Source organism: Aythya ferina, assembly GCF_964211825.1.
Source record: "Aythya ferina genome assembly, chromosome: 4".
In the NCBI taxonomy this organism is placed as follows: domain Eukaryota; kingdom Metazoa; phylum Chordata; class Aves; order Anseriformes; family Anatidae; genus Aythya; species Aythya ferina.
The window spans coordinates 13,862,059-13,883,590 of NC_140300.1; the positions used below are offsets into that span (position 1 = coordinate 13,862,059).

At 39.0% G+C, this 21,532-nt stretch overlaps 1 protein-coding gene across 1 annotated transcript; it reads right to left on the reverse strand.

Moving 5' to 3' along the window:
• Positions 1-1,095: 1,095 nt before the first annotated feature.
• WDR1 (WD repeat domain 1) lies at positions 1,096-20,857 on the reverse strand. The gene is made up of 15 exons (XM_084518429.1): positions 20,630-20,857; positions 20,354-20,475; positions 16,689-16,779; positions 13,618-13,765; positions 11,938-12,118; positions 10,010-10,087; positions 9,203-9,283; positions 8,851-9,084; positions 7,918-8,007; positions 6,490-6,644; positions 5,732-5,819; positions 4,172-4,282; positions 3,538-3,711; positions 2,266-2,410; positions 1,096-1,954 (listed from the first exon to the last, which is right to left on the reverse strand). Exons 1-15 carry the CDS (start codon positions 20,643-20,645, stop codon positions 1,845-1,847), a joined length of 1,824 nt encoding a protein of 607 aa, XP_084374555.1. The 5' UTR covers positions 20,646-20,857; the 3' UTR covers positions 1,096-1,844.
• Positions 20,858-21,532: the final 675 nt, after the last annotated feature.

Below are 21,532 nucleotides of genomic sequence, written 5' to 3' on the forward strand. Positions count from 1 at the left end.
AAAAAAAAAACAAACAATTAGCCTTCTAATAGAGCAAGTGTTTTTTTTTTTTTCTTGTCATTGCATTCCTTCATAAAGTATCTCACCTATTTCCTTTCACAGTCACTACCACCCATACACTACTACTGAAGAAACTAATTGTCAGTTCATGGAAATCAGTCCACACCCAGTCTATTGTTTGTTTTTTTTTTTTGTTTTTTTTTTTTTTAAAAAGAGGTCAAGGGGTTGAGAACTTGCCTGTAGAGCATTTTGTCATGAGCTGTCACAGACAGAACAGGGGTGTAGGAGAAAGGGAACAAAAAAAATGGATGTATGATAGCTGAAATAATCACTATTTGTCCAGCCAAGCCAGTGGCTTCTGTTACCACACATACGTTTTATAGTCAACCTAACAGCAAAGGCTCTGTTTTCACCTAGAACCCTATTTCCACATAGATAGCTCTAGAAAGGTCAGCAGTTTCTTTGGAAAAGGTGCTTTGCTTATGTAGCCAAATACACATCCACTATTTGTTCCCCCTTTAAAAAAAACATAACATGATACATCTGACATTGTAAGTTATCAGTGAAAGGCCCAGTGGAAGAATTTTTATTTGCTGTACAATTAATCAATAGAAATATAACTAATAAGAAAAACAACATACAAATCCACACAGAAAGGAAAGCTTAGTAAAAACCAAACCAATAGTGGAGGGGTGACAGTGATAAAGACTTAGAGGAAAGTTTGGAAAAAAAAAAAGTATTCCAAGGTTGTGGACACCACCACCAACTTTTGGCCAATAGAGATGGTAACAAATCCTACTACATTGCACCAGTGCCCTCCTCCAGCCTGGCTGGACTGTTAGCATCAAATCACTTACATGTGCTGTAGAGTGCGAGAAGGGAACTACACACAAGAGCATGATCTGTTTGCATTAGATAACAGCTTACATGCAACTGTTCTGTACATGCGGATCCATAGAAGTTACTTAGCAAACATTATCTCCTCAAAAAGCACTTCGAGTCATAACAATGCTTCACTTAGTTTAATTCCTGTACTTTCAAAAAAGGGTGGTAGAAGTACTGCATTTTTTGTGAACAATAACATGCTTCTCCTCCTTCAAACAGAAAATATCTTTAATCTTTGAAACAGATTTTTCTGACACTGAAATGACTAGACATTCTTATTCCATGAAAGTAACAAATGTGTTTTCGAAGCAAGAAGTTGCCACAACAATTATTTGTAAACATTATACCCACAACAGTAAGTACATCAAAACCCCACACTTCCATCCTAAAATAAACCACAAAGCTTTGACATGAAATACATAAAAAGTTTATTATGTATGTACCCCATTTTGTTATCTGGAGGAGAAAATCTGAGGCAACAGTTTGGTGCAGTACAGAGAAGCAAAGCAATATACAGTAGCTGCACACAGCTTGATTGGTTTCAGATCGCAACTAAATATTCTTACTATGACCGTTAGTACAGAAATGTTCTGTAATTAGAAAAAATGAGAAGTATTACTCTCATGCTGTACAGTCTCATGTTTCTTGGTTAGAAAAGAACGAGTGATTGAGTTTGAATCTTTCACGCCTGAATCTTTCACGCCAACTTGCTAGGCTGTTGCCTCTGGAATGTTCAGCACAAAGGTTAAGCTCCAGACATAATTTAAGTGCTTTTCATGTGCAAACTGTTACTGGCTAAAGCTTTCAAAGTACATTTAATTACAGATATGAACACCCTGTAAAGATATGAGGATATGATAGCAGACCCAGAGGCCAATACAGATTCTTTAAGAGAAATGCTATGTTCCGCTGCAGTAGTTCTAGTCCCTGATTAGGTCCTTCCAAAGAGACGGCTTATTTCAATTGTAGGAGATAGACCACGCTTTGACAGAAGCATCATGGGATGTTGTTACCAGAGTATGTTCATCCAACCATGCCAAGCCACTTACATGATGTAGTCTGTGAGCATCTGTATGGCAGCGAGAAATAAGAAAATAATTAGGAAGGCCAGGCTGACAAAACTTCAGCACATATTCCAAAAGTGATTTTCAGCTGCATTAAATACTAGTACTGTATTTTGTTACTACATAATAAAAGAACATAACAGAACATATCTAAAACAGCCAGCTAAGCTATATGGAGGAGATTAACATGAAGGCTAAATTAGCTTGGGAACATACACAGCAATTTATCTGCTTACTGTACAGTTTTAGAAAACAAGCACCATGCAGGATTTTAAGACTAGCAACTTTTAGAAGTAAGATTTTGAAGCAAACATACCTGGTATTTTGACTCTGGTCTCTGGATCACCTACAGTCCAAACATATACCATCATATCCATGCCTCCAGAAGCAAAGTGTTCATTATCTGGTGACCAGGCAATACAAACAATTTTTGCATGGTGTCCATAGAAGACATTATGTTCCTATTTGAAAGATAACAGGGATACAGCATCATTTCATTAGTTCCAGCTACTGCAAGAAATCACTGGCTTTCAATGTATAGCATCACAGAAATAAACAATTATAATTTTAATGTGTATCTAAAGGTGCAGATGGATGCCCTAAGCCAAGTGCTGACTTCTTTTGATCAAACTTTAAATAAATGGCATAAAATGTATATAAAAATCCAGACCTTCTGTAAACAATTTGAAGACTTTCTACGAAACATGGATCTGTAAAGGGCACATACAGCAAGTTACTTTTTTTTTTAGAGGCCTTTAAAATAACCCTTCAGATGTTTCCAGAAAGAAAAACGCTTTTAATTTTTTACTTAGAAACTAAAGTGTTTTTTTTTGGAATGTCATACTGAATTTTCTACTTCAGTGTGGTTTCAGTAAAAACGACTTTAGAATGCCGATTCACATACTGGCTACTCAGCTGAGAAGCAGCAATTGCCTGTTACTTGGCTCTTGGTGAAAGGACAGATTTAAGGACAGAACAAGATTCCCTGCCCTACTATATATCCCTTTTGGTGTTTAGTTCTTACCACAAAGTTGTATGCCACGACCAGCAAAGTTACATCGCTAAGTCTGCTTTATTCACTTCATTAAAATTTATTGCACTGCAGAATTCTCATCAAATTGGGCCTGCATTCTTATCTATTGTACAGAAATGCACACAATTTCTCTACTTGATATGCATGCAATCCATTGACTTTTGAAAAAAGGCAAGAGAACTCCATGCTACTGATTCAGCTGACCCAAATATGGAACCTGCATACTTTGTAATCTTTTGTATTTAATTACCCCTAGGCTGTGGAAACCTCACCCTTTTCCCTACTCCACCCTATTTGTTATTAGACTGAACTTGAGCATTTTCATAGTAACCAACTTATGCTGTACATTTCCTCACCTACTCTAACAATCTGATGGCTTCACATAAGCTGCTGTGAAAAGAAACACTATCCCAAGACATCAAGTAAAGTCACAGGAACACCAAATACACATTTGCAATTTAACAATTATGTCCACTAGCTACACATTCCGCAACAGATTTAGCTACAAGATGCCAGCGTTTGTTTTTAAACAAAAAAAAATGCAGCATTTCTTACCGCATAGCCATCAGTGACACTAAAGACAGTGACAACTTTGTTTGCATCACAGACTGCAAGAAAGGCACCATCGTGAGAATATGCCAGGTCAGTAACAGGACCTTTAGCTTCCAAAGACTTATCATCACTTTTTAAAGAGGTTCCTTGGATTGAATACAAACGGACATTCCCATCCTGCAAGTTAAAAGTGGAGAAGAGTGGAAGGTACAGAAATAATCACTGTACAGTAGAAACAGGAAGGCTCACCGAGCTTCTGGGCTGTTTTCATCAATTCCATCTGGTACTGCTTATATTGAGAAACAGTTTAAAGAACTGTCATTTATACTGGCTGCAGTCCAACAAGTCTAGAATACAGTACTGAAGAATTTGCCTACTTTAAGCTTGCAACTGAGTAAAAACATTTTATAGACACTGAAGACGAGATGGGAGAAATGAAATAAAATGTTGGTCACAGTGGTAGAAGAACCTGGGCTTTCATTCCCCAGGAATACCAATTATACATAGGTTACTTATTACAATACTGCTGTTGTTACAACCTGCTATCTACTACTCAACACAACAGACCTACTATTGTTAAAGGCTTCTGTTACTGGTGCAAGTATTCACAGAAGTACAATTTTAAGTGCAACCTTACCGTTCCTCCCACTGCTACTGTACCTCCTCCAGGGTGAACAGCTACAGCTTCAGGCTCATAGCCAAGGTCATCAATTGCAAAACATTTTTTCTTATCTTTCATCAAGACAATCTGTAAATAAAAATCAGTTACTATTAAGATCATTCTTCCAAGCGCCCAATACACAACTGACTAACCCACACTGCTTAGTCACAAATCCACTCTGACCACTCAGAAGTTTACTATATTCTGATCCTAAGGGAACTGATTCACTCCTTTAAAAATTAAAGAAGGCCTGTGTGGTGACTAAGTACTCTAGTACAGCAGATTAAGCATTCTACATTAGGTAGCACAGTGCATGCTCTACTGCATTCAGCTTTACCTCACTTGGTCAGAACAGAAAAGAAACATGGATAAAGTAGTATTTTTAGCAGTGCTCACTCCCTGCCCAGTTCACTATTAAAGGAAGGGATGCAAGACCAAATTAGCTGCACATTAATACTGCAGTATTACATTTTGAGGCCTATCTCCTATCTAGATTTATGTAACAGACAACTAGAATTATAACTCACATTGGAAACAGGTTTGGACAATATTAATGAAAAGCCTAAGCATAGAACAAGTATCCAAATAAGGAAAAAAATATCAGAACTTCAGCAGGCTTTGATACAAGATTGCCTTGATGATACAAATCCTTCTGGAGTATTGTGATCTGAATACTGCTGACAAGCAAATTAGAGCTATCCACGCTGAACAGCATTTTTTCAATTGATTAGTTGCCAAAAAAATGCAGCAGCAAGATGCAATTTTTCCTCCAGAACTGCCTCACTGAACAGCACACACAAGAGCATTACTTGGAAGTTAATATTCTTGCATAAACATAGTGCTTAATCCATATAATCTTTAGAAAAGAATCAACTAAGAAAATCACTCAAAAAAAAAAAAAAAACATACACCAGAGAAGTCTTAAATACTACCAAAGATGTTCTTAAGGCCAGCATAGTACATAGAGGTAAGTGTGCTTACTCCAGCAGTTACATGATCAAGTTAATTTTATTGCCTTGCCCTTTTCTGCCCTCCCTCTCTTCTTTATCCTCTTCCCCAGAACTCCCCTTCTCTCTCCAAAAAGATAATGAGTATGGAGAATGGAATCGAGAATAATGAACTTGAATGAGACAGCAAATCAGAATCTCTCTTTAATCAGTACCTGAGAGGATTTATTTCAGACAGACTTATATCCAACAGTCAAGACGTGCCTATTTAGCTTCCAATTCAGCAGGTAAACAGGGCTCTTTTCTCCCTGTTTCAATTTAGACTTGGTGCAGCCTTCCAGCACAAAACTGTACTGATAATGAATTCAGATGTATGCACACAAGAGACTACATTAAGTTTAAATCCATACATAAGACCATTGAATTAGTAGAAGAAGAAAAGGCAAGGCTATCATAAGGGCTCATTTAATTATGTTCTCTGAAGTTCTTGCTAACAATCCCACACTAAACAAGTTAGAAGCCATCTTGTTACCATACACTGCATTATTAACAGAGCAGTTGTGTTGCAAGTCCAGAAGTGAATACTTACTTGTCCAATGCATAAAACTACAGTATAACCACCAGGACCCACAGCTAAACATTTTGGCTGAACATCCATTTTCACAGCATCCTGGCCACTGGAGGAAGGTGTAGTAGGGTAGAGAAGCAGGAAGGGCAAAACAGAAAAAATATTCCAAACTTAATATTATTGAATAATCAGTTTTAAAATAATCACCTAATAATGATCTTCACTGATATGCATGAAAAGTTTTAAAATCTGCTAAGTTGCCTTACTGACATTCTAAAGAGTAAACATATCTTAATCATGTAGTATACTTTCTAAGTGAAAGTCAGTGTTACTACATTACTACACTAGAGTATGAATTTTGGATGTAACTAGGTGATCTTAATACAATTCTGTAAAGGTTTTTTTTTTCCTTCAGTTGCAGTTTTGATGAAGAAACAGCTGTATCCCAGCCCTCCTAAAAAGCTGCTTATTAACAGTATTCCTGTGTATTAATGAATCAGAGTAACTGACACCCTTCCCACCATCCCCTAAGCCACCTGATACAGGCAGATACCTATCTAACCTGAGGAAGGGATAAGACTAAGCAAAAAGTCTGGGATGCATTTCCCTTTGTCACAGAAAAAAGCAAGGTTGGTGCAGCAATCATTTCTACAGTTTCCATGGTAACTTTAAACCTGAATAAATTGCAGCATAAAATTATATACCCCATAAGTCAATAAAACGGTTGCTGTAAAATAAAAAAGGCTTCAATATTACAATAAAAGGTAAGTTTAACTAACCTGTAGTCCCTCTTGCTAAGGTTAGTATAGCGCACAGTATCATCCATACTGCAGGTGACCAGCTGATCCATTTCATCCACTGCCATTCTAGAAACCTGGTTTGTATGGCCCTTCCCAGAAAAGCCATCATTCTCTCCAGTGTCTGAATCCCAATAATGTACACACAGAATTAAGGAATATTTGAAGATGCCAATGCAGTCAGATATAGAACAACATCCCAATTAAAAAGTTAAATAGCTTATATAATAAGAAAAACTGAGGTCAGAAGTAGCCCCTAGAGACTGTTTAGTCCAAACTTTTGCTCAAGTCAGGTTCAGCTAAAGCAGATTGTTCATTCAATTGGGTTTTGAGCATCTCCAATAATGGAGTCTCTACACTTTCTCCAGGAAACCGATGTCAGTGTTCAATATCCCTCACACTATTTATTAAATGAAATTCTGATGTTCTGTAATAAGCTAAACAAGTTCTTACACTTGATAGTAAATACTGGAACAATTAGCATTAGGTCTGAGAACTCAAAGTACTTTTGAAAAGAATTACAGTTAGAAGTCCTGCAACATTGGCTTTTCCTCATAAGAAGTATTAACATCAGTTTGAACTATTTTTTTGTACTAGAGATTTGCTGAGAGCTAAGTCCTTTATTTTGTGATGGTTTCTGCCAGTGTAATGCCATTTTAATGCATCATGGCAAGCTGGACTGCAGTTTTATTTATAATCTTCAGAATGTTGAAGAAAAGCCAACAGTCTTAGCTAAATACACCACAGCCTCACCCTTTACCCTTTAGGGATCACTCTGCATTCCCAACATTTTGCTTCAGAAAAAAAGCAGGACTGGAATCGAATCTTAAGAGAAGTACAAGTTCTCAAGTACTGAGAAAGCCTGGTGACATTTGGGATATCAAAGAACAGGATTGGTATGTCACAGAATATGTCACCTGAATACAGGTGGGAAGAACTACTGTAAGAAGTGCTTATTACTAGGTCAGAGGGAGATCGAACAAGAGTTTATCATCTTCCTTGGCCTGAACACCTAAAAAACCAAAACAGATGACTTCCAGCTCACGCTGGAACTTATTTACTGCATGTAACAGCAAGCAGCAGCAATACATATTTAGCATGTGTAATCAAGTATATACAGAAAGTTACAAGAGGCTAATTTGTATATTTATTTACTTCTCCATTCTAACGATCTACCTACCACAAAGTAGTGAGAATTGGCAATTAGGAATTGGCATGTATTTAGCAGGCAAATTTAAAGGCAAACAGTAAAATAAGATGGGGAAGACAAAGTAGACAAAGTAAGTTTCTTCAGCAGATATAAATTGTGTTCAATAAAGATAATTTTTGTCTTTGGTGAAGCATTTTTTTCCTAACAAGCTTTCTTGGACTATTAGGTTAAAACAAGTATCACGTTATTATTCAAAGGATATTAATATGACCATCATTACTGCCAGAGTAAATATAGGACTTTCCACCATTTTTATGCACTGTAAGACACTGAATTGATTTACTATGACCCTGTGAATAGGAGACAAATAATTATTGATGGGCAATTTTTCATTTTAACATCCATATATAAGTTCAAATCTATTTGAGAAGAATTAGAGGTTATTCAGAAAGTAACATTTATAAGCATTAAAGGTCGCCCAGAATACAAACCACTAATTAGTGAAGCCACTTTATTACTGCAGTATCGCTATTTACATGTACTACTCATTAAGGAGAAAAAAATAAGCACTGTGAATACCCCTATTACTTAAAGACTGCTAGCTAGGCCAAAATACTTTCACAGCCTTTTCATAGGCAAAGTTTACTTTTCAAGCACTTTACAATTCAGATGAAGATTAAATGTGGTTGTGCACCCACACCAGCTGCCAGAATTATAGTAGCAGTAGCAAGAATCTGGGACATCTGTTTCTAGTTCATGTAAAAATGTAAGTTCCCGTGAGAGTGCTGTGTCAGCGAACTCTATAATTCCTAAAATTAAAGCTCACTTGTATAGTAACCCTAGTCACCTTGTTCACAACACAGTGGCTCTGGTTGACTGAGACATCACTGGCAGTTTTCTATCTATGCTGTATTCTTCTCTCATCTGAAGAATGCTTAAAGCTACTACAAAAGAAAAATTTGATAACCTTAATCGAAATCAAATCAGTCTGTATATATTTGCACAATATCACTGCACATAACATTGTAGCTTTTTGATTTACATGACTTGGGATAGTCAGTCACATATAGCTTGTTTGGCAATGCTCATTTAACAAAGCCATCTGTCAGTGCTCAACTATTCCATCTAGACAACTTCAATCACCAAACCACTTATTAGAGAGACTCTGGTGTGACAATGTAAGTTTCACCTACCTTTATGACACGTAAAGGTTTATTTGGATTGTTCTTGTCCAGATAATTAATATAGCCAGAGAGGGAGATAGTCAGTAAGTGGTCTTTCTGCCACAAGCAACCCAGCTGCTGATCCAGCACGTTTGATCCCATGTTGAAAGTATTGACAACAGAATTAGCACCAACATCCCAGATTTTAGCAGTTTTATCTCCAGAAGCAGAAAGCAACTGGCTACTGTCAGGGCTCCAACTAATCTGTAAAAGCAAATGCCACCATAAGATAGTAAATGCATTTATTATTGCAAGACTTCACAGTCCATGAACTTTGGAATGAAACAGCACGGATCATTTGCACAAATGAAGTGATACTTACAGCATAAATACCTCCATCATGAGCTTTGCCTCCACCAAGAGCACACACTTTCTCTCCTGTCTTCCCATCATAAATGAAAATCTTAAAAGAGCACACAGATATCACAAATAGAAAATCAGTAACAGGAGAAAAAACACTGAAGAACTAGAACATTGGTACTTGCATTGCTCATGTTCTTTTGTTACAAAGCACACTTCCTGGCTTATTAAGTAGCAGATTTTTGAAGAGGCTCAAGTATTCCTGCATTGGATATTTAAGCCTGAATCAATAAAATGACAATTCTAAATAAGCACAGTAAGCCACCCTGTACGTTGGATCCTGACATTTGAAATTGTGGGACATGTAACATTTTTAACTCCCTCTGTGATGGCAGCTGCTTAGCACTGTTGTCAGGGGTATCTGCCTACAACATGGAAATCTACTACATAGAAGGAGCAGCCTATGGTAAATGTTATTAAATCTGGCCTTAGCAGCATGGTGTCCACATGGAGCTGCGATACCATCTATGAGTTCAGTATTTCAACATGAAATTTCAGAATCATAACAAGGATGTACATATTGCAAAAGTCTGATATATTCATACCAAAATCATCTCCAAGAGAAGTAATACATCAGGGAGATGGAACAGGGACAAGGCTAAGTGAAAATGGTCTGATATCAGCTGTTACACCTCTATAGAGGGACACAAAGTCTAAGCCAGTCATTTCTCAGAAGAAAAAGCAGCAAGAGTAAGAAAAAGCAGGAATAAGAAAATGCACAACAAACTCTTATTCTAAAAATCACTACAGAAAGTTACTTGTGTTTTACCTGGCCATCTGCACTAGCTGTAGCAAATCTGTTCCCATCAGGAGAAAATCTCACACAGTTCACAAACCGCGTATGGTCCTGTAGAAAAGAGAACAACCAGTATACAAGATAAGAGACTAGTTTACATAGGAGATAATCCAGTAACAATGAAGTTCTTTTATATTCAAGCCATGAATTAGTTATGTAGGAGATGCCTGCTGTAGAGAATACTGCTATTCAGTTTCTCAAGAACAAACCAAGCCTCTATCTGAAGAAGACCATGCGAATCAACAACAGCCCAGGGAAGAAACCATTGGATATTGATGTAGTTCACACCACTTGCACAATACCAGGTGAATGAGTAACCTCTGTATCAGGGATATGTGGGGGGGGGGAAAAACTCAGGTGCAGCCTATATGCAATCATAGGATTCCTGTCCTCAAGTCAATTCTTCTGCAGCATTCTCTAAAGTTTGACTTACTTCATTGTCCAATGGAATCTTGCACACAGAAAAGTATTTTATGCTTATTATTGTAAAAAAACAAACAAACAAAAAAAAAACAGAGCAGTGAAGAATAAATTGTTCACTGGAATTCCAATTCTGGGAGACTGCAGTCATACTAGCTCTGAAATAACCAGGCAAGACTGATGTATGCTCCGCAAATAGGCCATTTACAAATAGGAGACTATTCGAACGATGTTAACTAGAAAGCACACATTAAATAGGAAAGCACCGCAATGAGGCCAAAGCTCCCATGCAAAGAGATTTGGAAGACTATTTTTAGTATTATAAAAGGCAGGTTCTAACCTACTTTCTTTGATTAAATACATTTTTCACCCCCACAATACCTCAAGCTTCAATCTAAGCCATTTAACAGCCTGTACTTGAATCCCATACAGCAACTCAAATATCACTTTAAAAGGAAGGCTCCAGCGCATACCAGTCTGAGCAGCACTGGTAAGCAATTCAGACCTCACAGCTCCAGAAGAACCAGCTTAGCAAAATGTAAGTATCAACTTAAGTTCAGAAATATATTAGGCAACTACATCATTTCATTGGATTGCAGAGCTCAAAACAATTCCTTTTCTAGAACTGGAATGGAATCCTTACTAAAGTCAATGTATGAAGCTTACTCAAAGCACATACTTATGAAAATAAGTCCTACTACTGTCGTTTTTAAAAAAGAGCCAATAAGTATTTGGAATTTACTATTCCAATAAAATCCAGTATCTCTGCAATACTGTTTTTTTTTTTTTTTTAAAGACACGTTTTATGGCATCAGAAAAAGCTACACAAGTTCTTGGCTTTTTTTTTTTTTTTTTTGCCTCAAGTAACAATGACTGTCTTAAATGTGGTATTTCCAGGCTTCATTTCAGTTATGAGATTTCAATTAGTACAATAAAAAAGTAAGAAAATGTAAAAACAGAAAATTGATTTCTACGAGTATTGAGTATATATTTTCTGTGGCTAGTTACATTTCAAAACACCTCCTCTCACCCTTTCAAAGCTGCCTTGGGATTTAAGATTTAAGCATTCTTAAGCAGATTGGGAAATTCCACTCACACAACCACTTTTCTTGAATCAAGCACCTTCAAGTCTTAAGAAACACTACGCATTTCTCTGTCAGGAAGAAGAGCTCATGGAGCACCACAAGGGCAGATGAGAATTCCTACTGCTTATGCTATGAAAGAGGATGTAAGGCCAAAATTTAAAATGCTTCAGGTTTTCTTCTTAAGAAATTATCTTTTTTGGTTTTGTAGGCTTGAGCCAAGCCTTCAGTTATATACAAACATGGGTTTAAGACAGACACGTGACACCAACTATGGCTCAAAAGAGGGAATTAAGAACTTATTAAAACTAGTTGTGACAAAAACCACAAGCTTTTTGTAAAGCTTTTAGTTAATTTGGTACACAGTTTAATATAACCATAACTAAGCTTAAAACTCACACTTAGTGTAAACTTGAATTTGAATGGAGGTCCCTCAAAGAAAGCAGCACAGTTGTCATCACTGCCAGTTGCTAGACGATAAGGTCTTGTTTGTTTTATGTCCACACTGTTGATCACTTTGTTGTGTCCAGTGATCTCACCAACAGACGAACCACTATCCCACAGGAACACTGCTCCAAATCTAGTTAGAGAAGTACACATTAAGTATAATTCATAAAAGTTACATTTACATCAATTCCTTGATCATCTGCAAACAGCAGATTCGAGTGCACTCAAAGAAATTAGGTCATCTCATTAATCTCATGCAACCACATCACAGTTCCCTGAAGAATATTTAAGATCTTGCTGGAGATAGAACCTAGACTTTAATAGCAGACATTTGCTGAAAAGGTCAGACTAACTTTTTTTTTTTTTTTTTTTTTAAATGTACGGAGCTTTTACAAATCAGAGATCCCGAAGATATTCTTCAGCAAGTCTACTGGTTTATAAGAGAAAGCACTAAGTTATGCCAACTACCTAGTCACTACACAGAACTCAGAGAGCTAGGATAACAATAGCATCAGATCAATTATCTGACAATTTAGTCCAGGTTGGGTGCCATCACTTTTACAACAATTACTTAAAGATATAAGGAATCATTTTTGCCTTTTAAAAAAAAAAAAAAAAAAACACCTTAAATCAGTATAGTCAGTACAATGGCATTTAAATCAGTATAGTCAGTACATGGCATTAAACTATCAGAAAATCACTATTTAAAATAGGCTCTGTAGGATGACTTCTGCATTCAACAGAATGACTTCTGCATTCAATTCCAGTTTTGAAGTACACACACCAAATATGAAAGAGTCCAGTTTCTTAATGCAGAAGAACAAAATTTCTACAGTACCTATCAAGGGGCAGGTAGGGGTGAAGGGACAGACAGGGACAAAGAACATCTCTGCAATATCAGGACAAGGTTTTTAAGAAATGGTACAGGAGGTGGGGAACAGGACCATGCTATGTTTTTCAGACATTTGGATATGAGACTACTTGGTATGGACTCTGCTTTAGAGATCTGCCAGTCTTTAAACATGAAGGACAAACCTAAGTGAAACAGACACCTTATTTAGTCAGACAAGGACAACTGGTTGCAATTTTAATCAACACAGTAATACCTAAAAGTATGGGAGTGTTGCTGGGTGAGAGAATTCAGATACAAGGTTTTCTTTATTTGTAGTCTTATTCTTCAATTGTATCCTCAATTTGAGAGGGGTTAAAGAAGAGGAAGAGAATCTACTTGTGGCTTTTCTTTCCTACTCTGTCAGAATCAGACAAAGAAATCCCCAAAGAGTCACACTGAACAGATATTTAATACAATATCACCCCTAAAAAATAAGCAAACCCACACAATTTAAACTAAGCTATTGTAACTGCTTTAAACTAAGCTACTGTATTTTCTGAGTACCTCTACAGCTGTCAAATACTTCATAAAGTATTCTGCTGCAGAACAGGACATTTTGAAGTCTAAAGAGGGAACAAACCACGATTTCCTTCCTCTGAAGAAGGAAAAGCTTTCTGCAAAGAACCTGCTTTGCTAGATTACAGAGGTTTACAGTGTGAATATTTATACACACACAAATACATATGCATAAATACACAGACATATGTACAACTTATACAAAATACAAAAGAATTACTTACTTTTCCCTTCCTTCTCCAACCACAGCAATTCTCTTGCTGTCTTCAGTCCAGGCAAGATCCTTGATTTTTCCAGCAAATGGCTGATACTCATACTTCAGTAAGTGTTCCTTCTGTGTAGTATCCCAGATTCTTAGCTTTCCAGAGACATCTGCCATAATAAAGCAGAATAACTATTGTTCCAGCATGACTCGGTCACATGACTCAACAATCTGCCAGGATACAAATTTTCAGCTACACTGAACATTGGTACTAGGGACCAATCTTATCTCAACAACCACAAATCACTTGATTGAAGAATGCTGAAGACTACATCTGTTTCACTGATGTATGTTTTTAACCAGATTATTTAAGGCTCAAGACATGCTGCAATAAATATAATACATGTAAAGAACTTTTGAGAACATGATTAAAATCACATAGTAAAGAGCAGGTAGGCATTTGCATATTACATGTCTGTGTTACCAAAAAAATGAAAATCCCCCACCAACTACAAGATGGCTCACACATGCTACTTTGGAAAGTAAGCCACCCTACCCTACAATAAGAAAGGAAACTGGTGGACAGTGGCTGTTGTACTAAAATTCACATTTCAACTTTTTTGCACCTTTGTAGCAAACCCATTTTGCATGTAAATATAAAGATATATAGAGAGAGGTATGAAGAGACCTCTACCCATAAAGCTCTACTCATGCACACATCAGCGTGCTTTTTCTATACAAAAGCATGTACGTGCTTATTTGTGCAGGTATCCACATGCAGCTTCTAGATTATTACAAAGAAATCTAACAGTATCAGAAATGCTAATGACACAAGCAGCAGATGCAACAAATCCTAACAATCTAGGGCAACATAATCCCAGCTGCCTTGGTCATTATTTCCTCTAAGTATTACACAAAACTAGAGCTTTCTTCCATTTAGAAGCAATTACCGTGGTGCAACACTGCAACCAGCAGAATTGTTCTATGCACAGACAGGTTTACATATCTGTAACAAAGCCCACACAGTGGATCGTGTGTATCGAACCCTTCATAAAAAACACTTTTTAGAATAAACTATATGTTAAAGGCCTATCTTCCAGCACAGCAGAGCTCTTTTGAGTATCAGTGCATCTTTATAGCATGGACATACAGCATCCCTTTATCTTTGGGACCTGCCCATTGACTCACCTCCTTTACTTCTGCTAAAAGGAGAGATTTAGAACCCTTCATTTTACAGAGAATGCTTTTGTAGTTGAATTTAAGTTCAGACTTCAAAATCTGTTTGTTTCGTCTATTAACAGATAGGACACGCAGCTTTGTCTTATCTCACATTACTATGTCTCTTATGACACCAATAGGGAAGAAGTTACCTTAAAACCCACAAAACATATTGCCAAAGATCTGTCTCATGAAGCACTAATGCAGGCTGCATACGTAATGCAAACTTATAGAGAAGTGAGTCTTACATGTTATACTTCAACAAGCTTAAAGAGTCTTGATACTGTCTTCAGACCCAATGCTCAGCAGTATCATGAAACTATAAGTGACATACAGAAGACAGTTTTTAAAGGAAATATTACAGCCTAAGGTTGTTTACCGGTGTAGGACAAACAACTTCTAAAGTAAAAAAAAAAAACAAAAAACACAAATGAGTAATTCCCCTAGAAGCAAGGCGCTTCCTTACACTGATCACGAATGAAAGACATCTTTTCGGATCAAGCTAGGCATATATAACCTATTTTACAGAAGACTGAATCTACATTGTCACAAGAACAAAATAGATGGTTATCCTGAGGGTTAAGTACAGCAAAAACCTACAGCACAAAGTTGGTAGAATAAAGAATACAAGCTCGATTTTAAGAAGGTACTCGGTTTGACATATGGTCCACACACAAGACTGAGCCAAGAAAATCCTGGCTTTCGTTCCCTTCAGACAAGGAGGGGAAAAAAGGAACAACAAAAAATATAAAAACCTAAGGCTGTGTTATCAGTGTTCTTAAAGCTCTCCAGTATTCAGAAGATACATATTCTAATACAGCTTTTGGATATGCAGGAAAGGATAGGTATTTTACAAATTCAGAAGTGTTGTACCCATAAAATTGGTGAGAAATTCATGAACTACTAAGGCCTGTGTGAAGGAGTCTAGACTCACTAAGGGGTACATATTCAGAACATTTATTTTCAGCAATAGTAACTGATCTGTTACTTCAAACCAGGAAGTTTTGCTCTATTTGGGCCCACTAGTTGCTTCTCAAGTGTTTCTAATTGACAATGGCATTTTTATATTTTTTTTTAATATACAAATTGATTGCAATTCTAAGAAATGGAGGCTGCACGTTAATATTCTTCAACTGTACACCAAGTCCTCCTGAAAAGAATGAATTATTTGAACCAAGCTGCTGTTAACATGGGTTTTAGTTCTTTGTAAGTCATCAAAAACTGCAGCCGTTTTTGCTAATAATCCAGAAAATTCATGCAGAAGGAAATTCACGTTGTCCATTCTCAGATATTCATTCACATATATATATTTCACAGAAGTTTAGAATCTGCCACTCTCCCTGTTAACTTACCAGGGAAAGCCTTTTTTAGTTTGTGTTACAGCTGTAAGAAAAATGATGCTAAATCTTGCCAAATTCTGTCAGGAAAAAAGGGGCTATAGAAACAAAATGAGTATACTCTTCCCTCACCCCTGAAGTATCTAAGTATATTAATGGGAAGAAACAGTAGCCCCATATTTCAGAAACAGCTTATTCTGCTGCATGTACAGACGTCATTTATTACACCAAGCTTTCTTCTCTTTAACTTTCTACTTTGTAAAGCTGATTTCCAGGTTCCTTCTGATTTAAGCATCAATTTTAAAAAGACCAAGCAGGAAACAGAACTCAATGCTTTAGAAAGAGGTTAGAGGAACAACTGCACGAGTCCTTCCTTCCTCCCTCACAAACTGCCATTGCAGCACGTCACATTGGATGCATATAGTTTGGACATACATTTAAAGGTTAACTCTCCTCTGTTGTGCCAATAAGTTTTGTGCCAAGCACTTTTAACAGCTCTGCCCCCATAGCCCATCCAGCATGCGCATCAATACCTTACCTCCAGACGCTATGTAGAATCCACTAGGAGCGTACTTGGCAACTACAACCTGGTGGGCATGCTCGGTATAGATGTCAGCAATTGCAGGATTCTAATTTAAAGGAAAAAAATGTTACTAGGTAATATTTTCTGGTTTTCATAGGAGTAAAATCAGACATTCCATGATAAAATTCATAATTTCTTCCTGCATTTCTCTCACTCTTTCCTTTAAATCAAGATATAGTCTACAACTGAGAAGAAAACTGCAGGGCACATCGCAGAAAATTGCTGTCCAGTTATGATTGAAACATCATATGCTAATTTCTAATAACTGGCACAGTTAAAGTATTTCCTCTTACAAACTAGCTGTGACCCTCTCCTCCTTTCAGTATCTGCTGAAAAGTAGAAAAACCCTCTCCAGAAGTAGCATGCCAAGCATCAGATGTCCTTTTTATGAGGCTAGCCAGGTAAGACAGCTCTCTATGTAGACCACTAAACACGAGCTGTGCTTCAGAACACACACCCAGAAGTTGTACTATAGTGGAGTATGAAGGTTCAGCAGATGGTTAACCATACTGCATGGCCGTTACTCATCAGTACACACACTCCGGATTACTCAGTAACCAATGAGCTGTGCAAGGCTTACTCATTCTTGCCAACTGAAATCTGGTTAAAAAGCTGCTAGACTAGCACAGGAAGTCTTCCCTAGTAGCAACAGCTGTACAGGAGTTCTTAAAGAAATTTGCTGCCATGCCATCGTAGTTTTATCTCTTCGGTTTTACGTGCTTTCAGAGGCTTCAGGCTGGATAATAAAACTGACTGTGCCTCAGAAGACCAATGGTGTTACAATACTGAGGTGCCACACCAATCAAAGGATAACATCTAGAAAAAATTCTCCCAATGCCTGCTCTCAAATTAACTGCATAAACAAAAAAAAGCCATTCTGCGTATCTCCCGAACACACTGCTTAAGCTACAATGTAATGCACTACTCCTTAGAGCAGACTTTTACTGGCAGTTAACAGGCATCTTCCAGCTCCAGAAACATTATCCTATGGTCAAAACAAAAGTCCATTTTAGCTGCTGCAATAAGTACTGAATTATCCAACCAAACCAGAGAACCACCTGATGTTGTGGCATGATTCAGCTGTCCAATCAGGAAAAACTAAAGCACCTGCTCTATGCTAGAAAGAGAGTCTCTTGCTTGCACGAGTTCTTGCTGTTGCAGTACTGCTACATCTCAGGAGACAAAATATAGCTTACTCATGCAAGCAGCAGCTTTTTCATTCCTGCTTTTACATTGCTTGAGTGCATTATAGCCTTACTTAAGTCACAATTGTCTGCATTTGCAGCATCCTCATGTCATTCTCCATTTTGTGTGCAACTGGGATTTTAGCTAAGCAATACACGATAATGTTTTCCCTGAGCAATAGCTGCACCATCTCCAAGTTTAAGGAGCTCAAACCAACCCCACATTTGGTTAGTAATGGCATACATAAGTGGCTGCTGTTTTATAGCAACACTCTGAGAGTTCACAGACCTAAGGGGATGAGACTGAACGTACAGACTGACTTAAGAGGGTGAAATGTACCATTAAGATCAAATTCCCAAATTTAAAATACAGTAAAATTCAGGATATGAGGTAGAAAGTCAGAATTACCATTTTAAATCCTGTTTATTTGATTTTTTTTAATTTATTTTTAAATTTCATGTGTTTTTCATACCAGGAAGAAAAAAATCAATTCTAAAGAGGTTTTAGGATAAGTTTGTTAGCTAGGACAAATACAGAACCTAATACCGGATTCAACTAGAAGAGAGAGCTTATGTGGCTTATTTTGAACACTGAAACCAGAGCCACGTATGAAAACAAGCAGTTAAAGTTCCAAGCTTCAAAGTAGACTTGGACCCATGAAGACAGTATAAATTATTTATGAAGTATGAAACCTTACAAATATCACTAGTCCTTCTGTCTCTGAGAGCTTCTTCATCACCACTCCAGGACATTTCCTTGTTAAAGAATGTCTCTAGCTCATGCTCACATATTAACCCTGAAGGCTATATTCATCACCACTGATTAGCTCTTAGAGGTGGGTGTTCTTCCCCTGCTTGCCAGTTCAGGTAAATTTGCATGCCAGCTTAAATAACATAAAACTGAAGGGTTTATAACTTCCATTCTCAACATCCCTTGAGAGTTTAAACAGTCTAAATTGGAACTCCCAGAGTCCCACCTTGCTTTTGCACTCAGACTTTGCAATGTGCTCTACATTCTGTCTCATGCTGGGACTAACACTGGCACCAGTCAAACCTTCAGTGAGCTGATTCAAAAAGCTAAAAGCAAGTTGTTTTCTTCCAATTCAACTCCCCAAAATAGGGTCAGAGAAGCACTAGTGACAGTGCAAGGGAGGAGGTCACAATCCGTATCTTGGGCAAGAACTGTAATGTAAGCAGAGTGGCTTTTCTCTCTTCTCTCATTGCACTGTATGCCATTACAGTGTTTAACTGGGGGTTATGGTTTCAGAAAACTGAACTTTTCTTGACACCAAGAGTGAAAGACTATTACTATAGGATAAGTACTGAGGCATTAAAACCAGATTACAAGCATGGTTTTGTTTTTCAGTGACTGAACTTAAACGGTTATCACACAAGAAGCTTGCAAAGAATTAAATGTTTACTAGCATTTCTGTGTTATGACACGATTGTGAAGAAACATTTGAATACAGTGGGAGTGATGAGATATCAGGGTTTACATCCAGCTTACAAAAAGCAGAAGCAGACATCAACAAATACATTGTCGTGGAGACCCAGAAATTCCAGAGGTAGGATCTGTCCCGTTGCAGCTCTCCCCGCTGCAAGCCAAGCTTGGAGTAAGAGAGATAATTAAATCTAGGGGAGAATTTGATTTTTCTGAAGAGCAAGCATTTACTTTGATGTAAAGAATGATTTTTGAAAACCAATAGCAAGACAATAGCCAAGACATATAACACTTCCTCCACACTTCTCTAAGGGATGCCATCTTTGAAATCATTTAAATAACTCATCTAACATTTCCCTAGTTATCACCAAAGCAAAAAAACACAACACCAGTGAAAATGTTAACTGGGGGCATTTTAATATTCAAATGACGAGAAAAATTCCCTATGAGCAGGGTGAAGGCTCAAGGTACAGCCTGCCACAGTCAAGTACCTGACAACTGGTTTGATTCCTGGAGTGCTCACAGGGTGGGGGGAAGCTACAGAATAATGGACTTTAAGACAGTTGTTTGCAAGTATTTGCATGCTTCTTTTACTAGCAAAAGGCCCAATAGAGGAAATAAGGAAGACTTCATTTATTAGGCAAACAGAACTCTCAACTTCCTAACAGTGGCATAGGAGGAGATAAACAGGGCCAACCAGAATATACCGGTCTCTGCTGTGTAAATCCTATGCAGAGAAAGGAAGGAAAAAATGATTTTTTTGCAGATTTTTTTTTTTTTTTTTTTTACAGATTTTTGTAGCCGCTGCCCATGGCTGCACGCATGAGTCATGCACCCTTCCTATCCCCCTGCTGCCGATCACGGAGCCGCGACCTCAAATTGCGATAATTAAGCGTGAAGGAAGCCCGGGCTGCTGCGGGAGAGGGGCTGGGAAGGCAAAGCAAAGTTAGCGAGCGGGGCCGGGGCAGGGAGCGAAATAAAGCGGGATACGTTACATCGGCGTTCCTGATGACGACACATTTTCCGTTGGTATAGAGAAAATTATTGCCCTTAGGATCACCTCCGAGGATTTTGGAAACGCCTCGTTCGACCTGCGGGAGGCTGGCGAACACTTTTTCTGAGGAGAAAAAAAAAAAAAAAAAAAAAAAAAGGGGGAAGGGAGACAGAGAGAGAAGGCGGGTGGGGGAGAGAGAGAAGGCGCGGTCACTTGTTGCTGCCGGCGGTCCCCCGGAGCCCCCCACCCTCCCTCCTCCGCCTCGCCGGGGGCTTACTGATCTCGTACGGCATCTTCGCCCGCTCGCGGCCGGTGGCGCTGTGAAGGAAGGGAGCGGGAGGGCACTGAAGGGAGGGAGGGAGGCGCAGGCGGGCAGACCGGCGGTCGCTCGGCTCCCGCTCTGCTTCTCACCCGCCCGCCGCCGCCTCAGCGCCGCGGCCCGAACCAGGAAGCGGCCGCGCCGCGCGCCGCCCGCCGCTGCCTATGACCATATATAGTCAACTCTGCTCGCGCCGCTCCCTCCCGCCCTCCCCCGGAAATGCCGTCGGCTCGCCCGGGCACGGGCCCGCCCCGGCGCTTGGGAGCTGCAGGGCGCCACGCGGCGGCGGTGCCCGCTTTCGGGTTTGGGCGTCACCCGGCGCGCTGCGCATGCGCGAGCCGCGCCGCGCCACCTAATGTTTCTGGATGGCGCATGCGCAGAAGCGGTGGTGAAGCCATGCAGGGGGACCTGTGAAGGGCGGTTGCTGGCGTTGCCATGGGGACGGCGGGTGGGTGGCGGGAAGTGGAGCTGTGAGGAGAGGGAGGTGGAGGAGCTCCTGTCACCAGGGCTTTTACCCCTCTCCCATCTTCTTGTCAGCGGCTCCCCTCGCCATGCCACATGGGCCTCTGCTTCGTGATGTGTGGTTAAACATGGCACCTAGGGAGTATTTGTCCCAGTAACAGCGACTGAGGGCACACCGGGTGTTGGTCAGAAGTTATGCAGAGCACAGAGCCTTCCTTTGGGTTTGCAAACAGCCATGGTGGTGCGTAGGGATGGAGCCGGCTGTGGTTACCTCCTGCCACACGGGCTGTGAAGGTGTCTGGCCCTTGGTTTCCTTTTGCGGTGGCGTTAAGAAGCCGCGTCCTGCCTGCAGTCAGTATTTTGTCAAAGATCAGTCCTGTCTCATCCCTCTGAAGCTTA

What these genes read in the sequence shown, in the direction of transcription:
- WDR1 (XM_084518429.1), bottom strand. An exon ending in ATTCTACATAGCGTCTGGAG is followed by an intron (nt 13,766 to 16,688) that starts GTAAGGTATTGA and finishes TTATTATGGCAG; the next exon opens with ATGTCTCTGGAAAGCTAAGA. An exon ending in GTTGGAGAAGGAAGGGAAAA is followed by an intron (nt 12,119 to 13,617) that starts GTAAGTAATTCT and finishes TTCTCTAACTAG; the next exon opens with ATTTGGAGCAGTGTTCCTGT.